At 38.7% G+C, this 13,391-nt stretch overlaps 1 protein-coding gene across 1 annotated transcript in view; it reads left to right on the top strand.

Annotated features, from left to right (window-relative positions):
• The first annotated feature begins 2,912 nt into the window (after window positions 1–2,912).
• Window positions 2,913–13,391, top strand: part of LOC109467334 — a 32,346-nt gene continuing 21,867 nt past the window's right edge. The window contains exons 1-16 of the mRNA XM_019765280.1: window positions 2,913–3,027; window positions 3,497–3,667; window positions 4,035–4,205; window positions 8,641–8,811; window positions 8,909–9,079; window positions 9,221–9,391; window positions 9,525–9,695; window positions 9,815–9,985; window positions 10,120–10,290; window positions 10,423–10,593; window positions 10,714–10,884; window positions 11,005–11,175; window positions 11,326–11,496; window positions 11,616–11,786; window positions 11,918–12,088; window positions 12,223–12,393. Of these exons, the coding sequence (XP_019620839.1) occupies window positions 2,913–3,027; window positions 3,497–3,667; window positions 4,035–4,205; window positions 8,641–8,811; window positions 8,909–9,079; window positions 9,221–9,391; window positions 9,525–9,695; window positions 9,815–9,985; window positions 10,120–10,290; window positions 10,423–10,593; window positions 10,714–10,884; window positions 11,005–11,175; window positions 11,326–11,496; window positions 11,616–11,786; window positions 11,918–12,088; window positions 12,223–12,393 (2,680 nt within the window). The remainder of the gene's footprint in view (window positions 3,028–3,496; window positions 3,668–4,034; window positions 4,206–8,640; window positions 8,812–8,908; window positions 9,080–9,220; window positions 9,392–9,524; window positions 9,696–9,814; window positions 9,986–10,119; window positions 10,291–10,422; window positions 10,594–10,713; window positions 10,885–11,004; window positions 11,176–11,325; window positions 11,497–11,615; window positions 11,787–11,917; window positions 12,089–12,222; window positions 12,394–13,391) is intronic.

Raw genomic sequence — 13,391 nt, 5'->3', positions numbered from 1 at the left:
CGATTTAGTTATTCAACTTGATACAGTTTAACAAAATTGAAAGTAAAACTTGCACGAGCTAGGAAAGGTCGATCAGCTCGAAAAATCTATGTCCATTGCAGGGGTGAGCACAGAAAAAGGCTAGGGTAGGTAGGAAAACAGGAAACACAACATTTTCCTCCAGGTCTAGGGCAGTGCATCAGTTCCGCATCGGTATATAGGAGATAGAGATTCGCTAGATTTGTGTTATCTTTTAACCTGTGAGCAATATTTCTTTTCAGACTATTGGCAGTTATGGAGGCGGGTGTGGCTCCTATGCTGGTAGCTGTGCTACTTGATCTGATGTACATATCGGTTTGCGGTAAGGCTGTTTTTTTTAAATTTCCGAGAATTTTTAATTGTTTTCAATCAGACATGTGGCAACTTTTGCTTGTACAGCATTGTTATTGTTGACGGAAATACTATGACGTGTTTTTAGTAGTGTAAACATTTTCTATAGTTTTCAATTTATGTTTAGAGCTAGGTTTCATTTTAAGTATAGAACGAGATCCCCTATCGCTATCCACGAGACAATTGGTTGTGTAATTTGTTAGCAGTGAAAGCTTGTTTTCTTAAAGCTTTTGGTATAACGGTTTTTGGGCTCTCAATCACACCCAAATAAATGCAAAGAAGAACGCCTATCCCTCTAAGCTATTGCACCATATTTTTATAACAGCAAGAAGATCAACGCTACGCGTTACGTTATGCTTCTCTGTCTCAAACAGCATCCGGGTACGCAAAGCATGGTGGACTCTGCTACAAGGCGTTTGCCCAGTACCAGGATTGGAACGGAGCCAAGTCAGCCTGCCAGATGGACGGGGCCAGCCTTGTCAAAGACACGTCACTTGCCTTGCACAACTTTCTTGTGAACAGTGTAATTCAGCCGGTTAACCCATACGAGAGCTACTGGATAGGGCTCCATGATGCATATGTAAGTTCCAGTTACAGTTCCAGTTACAAATGGTTCTTCATCTGTTCGTTCTATATGTTATTACCTTCGTCAGAAAGGTATGTTTTCGATTTGGTCTTGGTGGAGTGGCTGTGGTGTGGGTCTGTATGTATGTCAACAGTATAACTTGTGGTGTGGATGGATATTTTTTATATTTAATATGTGAGTTGCTGTTGTAAAAACGAAGGTCAGTGTCAAAAATGGCCCACCTGGCTTTTTCTTTCTGTCTTTCTTTTATTTTCTTTTGTCCTTGTTTCTTAATCTCTGCACATTCCTAAATCAAAAGGAATTAGCATTTTCTATGCATGATAAAGTTTATTGGAGGTCAAACAAAAAATATCCAAATCTCGAGATAGTATGACTGGTGATTTTAATAATGCTGTCTTTTCATTTTTCCCTAAAATAACTTTATCCTGTTTCTAAACCCATATAAAAAATAAATTACATGAAATCATAGTTCTTTTGAATTTCAATTTCCATGGGTCATTTTATTTAATGCTTATTATTTTAATTTTTTGGCAACTAATTCCAAATAAACTCTTACCTTCTCATGCTTAGAATGTAATTGTCTTGCAATCTGTAGGATACTCAGGTATATACTTGGGTCGATGGATCTTCAATCGGTTCCTTCACTCACTGGGGACCTGGTGAGCCAAATCATGACACACAAGATTGTGTGCAACTCTGGTCGTCCAACGGCTTAATGTGGGACAACGACTTCTGCGATTGGTCGCACTACTTCATTTGCGAAAAGGGTACTTTTGACACATTAAAACATTTATTTATTTTTTTATAATTTCTTCGTTGTATGTGTCGTTGTAGTAAACATTTACCTCCATGAAAGTTATTGTTAATTTTTGGTGTATTTTTGTGTAGGTCTGTGTGTATGTGTCACGCCCCCGCATATTTGTTCTCAGAAGAACTTCAGAAGATATGGATGAATTGTGATTATATTTGACTAGTCACATACTACTGCTTAAATTTAACTTAAAGATTGCTTTATTGCAACTTAAAGAGTGCCTTATTGTGCTCAAATCGTTAAATCTAAACTACAAAAACCTTTGAGCAATGTGTTCACATCTGATTTCGTGCAGCATCAATGTGTCCAATGCTGTGGGCCCCTGCAAACGGCGGTATGACCGGTACCAACTGCCCCGGTGAAACTGTTACCTTCACCTGTAACACTGGATACAGCCTGTCTGGTGCCTCCTCGCTTCTCTGCCAAACCAGCCTGACTTGGAGTGGGTCAACACCAACATGCACACGTAAGATTCCATAAAACATATATTTGTTTATTTCGATTTTTCACAAAGTGAAAGGGAGGACAAAACAGGTGCATACGCACCTTTACAAGTTGCCCTCCCCCATTCAAAAACACATATACAACATCATATATAACATCAAAATGTACATGGTCAATAACGTTAAATAAGTCATAAGTCTCATAAGTCATAAGAAACCTTTTTTAGCATATGGCAGCCTCAATGATCTGAACCATCGTAAGATTATAATTTCTCAAAGGAATAAAATACATCATCAATTACAATATACAATTTTAAAATTACAGAAATTAAATTACAGATATACAAACATTTACAATATTCATTTATTTATTTATTAAAAGGACAATAGCATGTTTTTAATGTGCAACCCACGATTCTGGAAGCCACCGTTTAAAACATTTGGGACGTAGCATACCTCTCTGTGCATACCTATACCCCAATCAATGTAGTAGCCTATACATATATGTTATATATTCATTTTAAAACGGAACAAAAGATGCGATACGCGTACGCATCAGGAAACCCAATTCTTGATAATATGTTGGTATATGTTCTTGATGACATATGTTGGTATATGTTGGTGAGTCACTCGATTGTTTCGAGATTTTGCTGTAGAAAAATAACTAGTCATGTTTCGAATTCAATTTTTTCTAACAGCCATAATGTGTCCCACGCTGTTTAACCCGACAAATGGTCAAGTTACCGGCTCGTTTTCCTATGGGTCCACGGTCTTCTACTCGTGCTACGCCGGCTACAATCTGAATGGGCCTTCAACGCGTACATGTCAGATCACTGGGACCTGGACTGGATATGATCCAACATGCACAGGTAAAATGTTTCAGTAATAAAAGAAAGAAAAGAAAGGTCTCCCGTGCCCTTATGCAGAGCGTAGGGTGGTGCCCATATCCATTTCTGTAGCCCCTGGGCGACACACAGTTGTGCAAGGCACTACAGCAGGGGGCTAGTCCGCTGGTAGTGCTGTGTGTTTGACCTTCCCTCACTCTTTCTCATATGTGCTGAGTGCTAAGCAGTGAAAGAAGTGTGTACCATTTTAAAGTCTTTGGTATGACCCGGCCAGAGTTTGAACTCACGACCTCCCGGTTACAAAGCGAGCCCTCTACTAATTGAGCTATTGCACCGGTTAGAAGATTGTTGTTATTTTAATAATAAGATAAATAAATAGACATGTAGGTTAACAGTTTGATAAGAAAATAATTATTTTGACAAATTCCACTCCTGCAAATAGTCGCATCTTGTCCGACACTGTTTTCGCCGTCAAATGGGCAACTGAGCGGCTCCTTTACCGTTGGATCTTCGGTCTTCTACTCGTGCTTCGCCGGCTACAACCTAAATGGGCCTTCATCGCGTACATGTCAGTCTAGTGGGACTTGGACAGGATATAATCCAACATGCACAGGTATACTATAGCTATTTCAAGTCTAAACAAAGTAATAAAGGACACAGTACTACATGTAGTAACTAGTGTTGGTATCAATAATGATACATGTAGGTAAACAGTTTGAAGAATGTAACCATTTATTCACATATACTTATGGAGTATGAGGCAAAAAATCACAGATTGCATATGTGGACGCCTTCTACTCAAAGACATAAAACGAGAGTAAAACACATTGACAAAATACATGCATAATTACAATGTCGGTAAAAGAAAAATGAGCATAAACAAGACAAGTTGGTGATCTATCAATATCGAGAATCTATCTGTACAGTAAATAAAGTTTTGAACGTGATAGTTAAAACAAATATTCTATTCCCGTAAACAGGCGTACCATGCCCGTCACTGAGTTCGCCAGCAAATGGTCAACTGACCGGCTCCTTTTTCTATCCGAATTCGGTGTACTATACGTGCTACAGCGGCTACGCCCTCAACGGCCCTTCATCGCGTCAATGTCAGTCTAGTGGGACCTGGAGTGGATCTAATCCAACATGCACAGGTACACGGGATGTCATTACCGATTGCAACGTCTTTCTTTCAATTCGAGGTGCACAAAATCAGCCATTGCCCTGCATCTGTCAGTGTTCAATGTTTTGAGCCTATTTTAGTCATACGTCGAATAGAATCAACAAACGTAATGACATTAACATTTGTATCTAAATTATAACAATGTCTTGTCATGGAGTTTTAATGATGTACTTTTTTCTATGTAGACGTGGATGAATGTGCTTCTGCAAATGGTGGATGTGCGCAGACTTGCGCCAACACTGTCGGGAGTTTCCAGTGCTCTTGTGGGGCTGGCTATACCCTGCACAGCGGTGGGCTGTTGTGCAACGGTAAGCTTTCTTGTTTCTGCATAGAATTTCTTTATATCTTACATATATTGTTATACTCCATTCCTTTTTGTCTGTTATTCTCTATTACAGAGGCTTTGGTTGTGAAGGTACGTGCATTTATAAGCATTATTCTACAATGTTGCAAATGTCCCATTAGATATTGTTCTTCTTTACACCAAACCTAATCGTAGACTGTGCTTCCTTCTTCCAATACAGACGTGAACGAATGTGCTTCTGCTAACGGCGGCTGTGCCCAGACTTGCACCAATACCATCGGGAGTTTCCAGTGCTCTTGTGGGGCTGGATACACCCTGCATGGCGGTGGGCTGTTGTGTGACGGTAAGCTTTTCGCCTTTCTTCAACGCCATTGTTGGATGTAATATCGAGCATATATTGCAGTGAAATGATTTGTGTATTCAAACTTCTACAATTTATCCCGAATTCTGTAACTTACAGACAAAGAAAAACTATTCTTCTTTTAACTTCCTAAAACCCAGTACCCCGAAACGTCAAAAATACTATATTGAGCCTTTATTTATAATTACTATAAAAAATACTACATTCAGCCTTGCCGAAGGGACTGTATATACTGTAATTCAAATTCCTGTCTTTGTCCACGTAGGTAACTCTTTGTAATGACCATTGGCTGCTTGCCTACGCCTTACTATATGTTTTTTTTTAGCCGGTCCCCGAAAAACATATATGAATAAATTCTGGTCTAAAATAGAATAAAATGATACATTTATCGGTTAATATGTCTTCGCAAATTCGTTTTCTTTGTTTGGAACACAGACGTAGATGAGTGCGCTTCTGCTAACGGCGGCTGTGAGCAGACTTGCACCAACAACGTGGGGAGTTTCATCTGTTCTTGTCCGGTTGGCTACAGTCTGAATGCCGGTGGGCTGTTGTGTGATGGTAGGCTTCTTTTGTTTTGCATATGTTATATCTATACTTATATTATATCTATACAAACACACACACACACACATCTACAATTGGGTTTTTTGTTTTGCATAGGTTATATCTATACTCATAGGTTATATCTATACTTATACTATAAAAGAATGTTCCTCTGCTAATAGCGGAGGTGCACCGACTTGCAAGAACACCATCGGGAGTTTCCAGTGTTTTTGTGGGGTTGGCAATAAACAATACTTTTATCGGCTAATATGTCTTCGCAATTCTTTGCACCACAGATGTGAACGAGTGTGGTTCTGGAAACGGCGGATGTGCCCAGACTTGCACCAACAACGTCGGGAGTTTCCTGTGCTCCTGTGGAGTCGGGTACACCCTGAATGTCGGTGGGCTGTTATGTGACGGTAAACAAATATTAAATATTATTACATGTTTTATACTTTAATACTATTTAATGATTTCATTATGTGTTTTCTATTAATATTTAAAAAGGAATTCACAATGTACAAATAATAATATCTACTTATCATACGAAGAAAATAAAAGAAAAGAACTGCGACAATCAAGACATATCAAAACCTGCAGGGATAGGGGAAAATTGGTAGTTATAAATAAATGGGGCCAGTAGTCTGTGACGGTACTCATTGGCATATATACCATGTTGTCGTTTTGATAATATGTTTCCATTGGATATTATACCCTCTTATTTACCGGTACCTAATTGTGATGATACATTTTTGTTTATTTCTTTAATAGATGTGAATGAATGCGCAGTTGCAAATGGTGGCTGTGACCAGGCTTGCTCCAACACCGTCGGGAGTTTTGATTGTGCGTGTGGGGGTGGCTACACCGTGGATCCCGATGGGACGTGTCACGGTAGGCCTCATAAGAATGACTTGAAGTAGCCACCATGCTGTGTTATACCAAGAAAGCTATTTCATGTTTTCATTTTGCCTTGCGTCGTTGTTGTTTTATCCCGAATACACAAAAATACCAGTATAACACACTAACCCTGACTTTTACAATAAATACTATATAATGTTACTGAAGGTATTGAACCATACTTCAGATATTAGGGTTTATGACCTGTGCTGCCTTTGCCCGCAGTCTTGCCAGTTCTCATAGGCATTGGCTAAATGGGTAGCCCTGGCTCTTTGTCTTTACAACCAACCTGATGAACAGATAAACACTTGTCTAAAAGAAAACAAATAGTCTACGCTTCTAAGTATATATGTATCGGTTAATACTATATATCATAGCATCACTTCTTTTTCCTTCGTTTGGATATAGACATAGACGAATGTGCCTCAGCAAATGGTGGCTGTGGACAAACTTGCACAAACAACATCGGGAGTTTCATCTGTTCTTGTGGGACTGGCTATATTCTCAATGGCGGTGGGCTGTTGTGCGACGGTAGTCTTCATTATTATTTATTTGTGCATTGCTACTTCAAAGTCTAACACTCAACATATATTCTATACTTCAATCATTTTCTATATTTCTTCGAATGTAGAGGCAACTGCTTTGGTTGCAAAGGTAATAAAAATTTTCCCCACCATGATATCACTTTAATAGTGTTTCTTTTGATCAATTTAGTCTTTAACATATACCTAAAAATTAAATCTGAGAATAGACTCTAATGACACTTCATGTTTTTTCTTCCATCACAGACGTGAATGAATGTGCTTCTGCTAACGGCGGCTGTGCACAGACTTGCACAAACAACGTGGGGAGTTTCGTGTGTTCATGTGGGGTTGGCTACACCCTGAATGTCGGTGGGCTGCTGTGTGATGGTAAGAATTTCTTCAGAATCTTTTTTTCGATGTCATAACAAATCAATAAAGCTCTATAATTATTCTGAGCTTCATGATTTATAATTAATTCTTTATTTTCTTAGCCATTAAACTAATGTGAAAATTTTAACACTAGATACTATATAGTCATACTAAGAGAAGGTACCCGGTATGATGTAAATATATTCAATTTTTTACGCCCTGTTTTTGTCCACGGGGCTTGCTCTTTGGAATAGGTATCGTCTATTTGGGTGACACTGGCTAAATGCCTTTACAGCCAAATCAACAATTTTTTTAAATACTGAAAACTACTTCCCTGAAAGAAAGCAGGAGTTTGCATTCTTACATTGTAATAAGACTGATGGCAATATTTATTGGCTAAAATATCACATTATCAATTTTTCTCTGTTCTGAGTACAGACGTAAATGAATGTGCCTCTGCGAATGGCGGGTGTGCCCAGGCTTGCACCAACACCATCGGGAGTTACAACTGTGGTTGTGGGCCTGGCTATACTTTGAATGGGGCGTTGTGTGACGGTAGGTTTCCTCTGTTTTGGACAGCATTTCTTCATTAACACTCCTAAAAGTCACATACAGCTGCAATAACAATGATAAGAGAATGTCATGAAAGTCCATCTGTGTTGGTAGTTACATGTTTAGAGTTAAAACTTTTGGTCCAACACAAAAAAGTTCCCTCACCTGAGGAAGACCAGAGTGACTAGTCGAAAGATCTAGGTGAGAGAACTTCTTTGTGTTGGACCAAAAGTTTTAACTCTAAACAGATAAGAGAATGTGTATATTTTAGTGCCTATATTTAAGCTTCTAACTACGTTCCGTTTGTTTTGATACAACAGACATAGATGAGTGCGCTAGTGCTAACGGTGGTTGTGAGCAGACGTGCACTAACAGCATCGGCAGTTTTGTGTGTTCGTGTTCAGCCGGTTATAACTTGAACATTGACGGCTTGGCATGTGACGGTAAGCATTTTCCACGAAAATGATTAATAAAACAGCCTCTTGCCAAATAGTTGCTGCCAAGATGAAAGTACATGGTATGCAAATGACGATAAATTTTATCATTTCATCATCAATATTATATTATAAGCACTTATTTTTTAGTATGCAAGCAAGTTTCATTTCATTTTTTTTATTTTCCCAAAATATGTTCCAATTTTAAGTGCATCGTTTTCGAATATACAATTGTTTAGTCGTGGTATAGTCTAACTGCTGACTTGCAGTATTCATTAAAAACGAGAAAATATTCTTTCTTCCCACATTGATGTTATCTTATGCTATTCTTGTTATCATACAACATAACTGTAGTCTGTAGGAATATTTTGGTATCGAAGGACCATCCAACATAACTAACTGCATTCTATATCGTTATACAGAGGCAGCATGCCCCGTGCTGACAGCCCCAGCAAACGGTGCAATGACTGGATCACATTTCTATCAAGACGTGGCAACGTTCACGTGTGATTCTGGATACGATCTTGTAGGAAATACTGCAATAACTTGTCAAGCTGATACCACATGGAGTGGAGCTGCACCAACATGCACACGTAGGACAATAATTATTATAGTATCATTTTGCACATTTTTTAAAAACCATTTTTAATTAAATGTTCTAAAATTTAAAATTCTATTCTTATCTATTAGGCAAAGAGTGCCCGCTACTGACAGCTCCTGTAGATGGAGCAATGACTGGATCTAACTTCTATCAAGACGTGTTGACATTCACGTGCGATCCAGGTTACGATCTTGTAGGAAATCCCACAATAACTTGCCAAGCTGATGCCACATGGAGTGGAACCGTCCCTACTTGCACACGTACGATAGAGATTCACTACTTTTAGTGTGTGTGTTCATGTACATGTATGTGTGTTTCATTTGTTGAGTTCCTCAATTCATTCAAGTTTTCCTTCTGTCAAATATACTGTTCTAAAATGTTATCATTATTCCATACAATAGGGAAGGAGTGCCCGCTACTGACAGCCCCTACAAACGGTGCAGTGACTGGATCTAACTTCTATCAAGACGTGGTAACGTTCACGTGTGATACTGGATACAACCTTGCCGGAGATCCTTCATTAACTTGCCAAGCTGATGCCACATGGAGTGCGGCCGCCCCAACATGCACACGTATGGCCTGATATGTCTTTTAATGGCTATTTTTTGTCATTTGAGTTTAAATTGTTTTTCCAAATCGATCATTTTTCTCTCTATCTTTGAAACGAACAGTATAAAAATCCATTATTATCACTTTATTTAATAGTCAACCAGTGCCCGCTGCTGACAGCCCCTGCAAACGGTGCAATGACTGGAACAAATTTCTATCAAGACGTGGTAACGTTCACATGTGATTCTGGATACGACCTTGTTGGAAATACTGCAATAACTTGTCAAGCTGATACCACATGGAGTGGAGCTGTTCCAACATGCACACGTATGACTAGACAAATCTTTTATTGAATATTTTCGTTATTTGACTTTGTGCATTTCTTTCTAACCCAATCCTTTGTCTCCGAATACTTTATGAAAATGTATTAATTTCTTACCTAAAAGGCAAGGAGTGCCCGCTACTCGCAGCTCCTGCAAACGGTGCAGTGGCTGGAGCTAACTTCTATCAAGATGTGTTGACGTTCACGTGCGATTCTGGATACGATCTTGTAGGAAGTTCTTCATTAACCTGCCAAGCTGATGCCACATGGAGTGGAACCGCCCCTACTTGCACACGTACGATAAAGATTCACTACTTTTAGTGTGTGCGTACATGTGTGTGTGCGTTTCCTTTGAGTCATTGAATTCGTTCAAGCCTTTCTTGTGTCAAATGTACTGTTCTGAACTGTTACCATTATGTGATACAATAGGGAAGGTATGCCCGCTACTGACAGCTCCCGTTAACGGCGCAGTGACTGGATCTAATCTCTATGAAGATGTGGCAACGTTCACGTGTGATTCTGGATACAACCTTGTAGGAAGTTCCACAATAATTTGCCAAGCTGATGCTACATGGAGTGGGGCCGACCCAACATGCGCACGTATGACTAAATATGTATTTTATAGACATTTTTGTCATTTGAGAGTAGACATTGTTTTTCCAAATCGATCATTTTCTCTCTATCTGTGGAAAGAAAAGTTTTAAAGTCCATAATTATTACTTTATTTAATAGGCAACCAGTGTCCACTACTGTCAGCCCCTACAAACGGTGCAATGACTGGAACAAATTTCTATCAAGACGTGGTAACGTTCACGTGTGATTCTGGATACGACCTTGTAGGAAGTTCCACATTAACTTGTCAAGCTGATACCACATGGACTGGGGCCGCCCCAACATGCACACGTATGACTAGACATATCTTTTAATGGATATTTTTGTTACTCAATTTTGTGCATTTCTTTCTAACCCAATCCTTCTTCTCCAATTACTTTGATAAAAATGTATCATTCCTTCATTTAAAAGGCAAGGAGTGCCCGCTACTGACAGCTCCTGCAAACGGTGCGATGACTGGGTCAAATTTCTATCAAGACGTGGCAACGTTTACGTGCGATTCAGGATACAACCTTGTAGGAAATTCTTCATTAACCTGCCAAGCTGATGCCACATGGAGTGGGAACGTCCCAATATGCCAACGTATGACAAAAATTCGACTTTTATTGTTGTTTATTTTCGAGTCTTTTAATTCATTTAAAGACAATTTTCTTTCTTGTGTAAAAGACTGTCCTGAACATATATTCTTACTTTATTAAATAGGAAAGGAGTGCCCGCTACTGACAGCTCCTGCAAACGGTGCGATGACAGGATCTAATTTCTATCAAGACGTGGTACAATTCACGTGTGGTTCTGGATACGACCTTGTAGGAAATCCCACAGTAACTTGCCAAGCTGATGCCACATGGAGTGGAACCGTCCCGACATGCACACGTATGATAGAGACTCCCTAACTCGAATTTTTGTTTTGGATGTATGTGTGTTTCGTTTGAGTCATTAATTGTATTCATAAATATCGAATCTTTATCAATTTGAAAGAGATTATATAATGATCTGAATTTCCATTCGTACTTCATGTAACAGGTAAGCAGTGCCCGCTACTGACAGCCTCTGCAAACGGTGCAATGACTGGATCAAATTTTTACCAAGATGTGGCACAGTTCACGTGTGATACAGGTTATGATCGTGTAGGAAATGCTGCAGTAACCTGCCAAGCTGATGCCACATGGAGTGGAAACGTCCCAACATGCACACGTATGACTAGACACCTTTCTTACTGAATATTTTTCTTATTTGAGCTGTACATTTATTTTGAAGTCAATCCTTTTTAGTCTAAAGAATAGTATAAAATCTATACTTACTTTATTTTATAGTCAAGGAGTGCCCGCTGCTGTCAGCCCCTACAAACGGTGCAATGACTGGAACAAATTACTATCAAGACATGGCAACGTTCACGTGCGATTCTGGATACGACCTTGTAGGAAATCCTATATTAACATGCCAAGCTGATGCTACATGGGATTTAACCGTCCCAATATGCACACGTACGTCAACGATTTTCTAAAACGACTTTTATTCGGCTTTATTTTTGAGTCTTTGATTTCATATCAAGCTACCCAAACGTCTTTTTGTTAAATATACTGTTCTGAACGTATTTTCTTATTTTATGCAATAGGCAAAGAGTGCCCGCTACTGGCAGCTCCTGCAAACGGTGCAAAGATTGGATCTAATTTCTATCAAGACGTGCTACATTTCACCTGCAGTTCTGGATACGACCTTGTAGGAAATCTCTCGATAACTTGCCAAGCTGATGCCACATGGAGTGGATCCGTCCCGACATGCACACGTATGACTAAGATATTTTTGACGTTTAGATTTTTTCGTATTGTAACCTATTGATATCTATTCAGATTGTCAATTTCTAAACGTTAGTACCTTTATTGTGAAAGAGGCTTCTGTATTTTTTTTTAATTCTTTCAGCGGTGGAGTGCCCACTTTTGACAGCTCCTGTAAATGGTTCAATGACTGGATCCAATTTTTATCAAGACCTGGTGCACTTCACATGCATTCCTGGATACGAACTAGACGGGAGGTCTTCCTTAGCATGTCGAGCTGATGCCACATGGAGCGGAACCGTTCCAACATGCATACGTACGATAAAGAAAATATAGTTTTGCTGACTTTGTATTTCTTTTGTAATCATCAATTTCTGTCAAATGCATAACACTTTATGCTGTCAAGGGTGATGCATTAAAAACCTTTTTTTTCTTACCTAGGTGTGCAGTGCCCGGTGTTAGCAGCTCCTTCAAACGGTGGAATGACTGGGTCCAATTCGTACGAAGACTTGGTACAATTCACTTGCAACTCTGGATATGATCGTCTTGGAAATACTGCTTTAGTATGCCAAGCTGATACCACATGGAATGGAACCGTCCCGTCATGCACACGTAGGATATATTCTTTTCTTTGCGGAATAGGACATCTCTTTGATAAAACTGCTTATCTTTTTATGGTGTCAAAATTATTCGTATATTTATTATTTATTAGATTGCTATTCAATCTTCCCCAGGTATAGAGTGTCCACTTCTGACAGCTCCTGCAAACGGTGCACAGACCGGTTCTAATTTCTATCAAGACGCGATGTACTTCTCGTGCTATTCTGGATTCGATCTTGTTGGAAATTCTGTCATAACGTGTCAAGCTGATGAAACGTGGACTGCGGCCGTCCCAACATGCACACGTGAGAAAGTATACTTTGTATAGTCATAATAATTTCGTTGATGTTAGTTTTCTAAATTTTTTTACAGTTTTTATACAGTAAAGTCAGAAGGTACGGAATTTGCCGTCTTGTCGTTTCACCGACCTCTGAGTCTGACCCCTGAAAATAATAAAACATTTCAAAAATAGAAATGAAAAAATAAAAAAAAGAAAATAAAAAGTAAAAAGTAAAAAGTAAAAAAATTAAAATAAAAAATAGAAAATAGAAAAAAATTAACATAAAATAAATAATAAATAATTACGACCTCTGATCTAAAATGATTAAAAACATTGAAAAAATGAAAGTAAAGAATGAAAATATTAAAAATAAAAATAAAAATTAAGAAGTAAACAAGTAAGAATGAAGAAAAAATTAAAAATAAAAATTAAAA

The sequence above is a fragment of the Branchiostoma belcheri genome, unplaced genomic scaffold, assembly GCF_001625305.1.
Source record: "Branchiostoma belcheri isolate BF01 breed outbred unplaced genomic scaffold, Haploidv18h27 scaffold18, whole genome shotgun sequence".
In the NCBI taxonomy this organism is placed as follows: Eukaryota; Metazoa; Chordata; class Leptocardii; order Amphioxiformes; family Branchiostomatidae; genus Branchiostoma; species Branchiostoma belcheri.
This window is presented reverse-complemented; position numbering and strand designations above follow the sequence as displayed.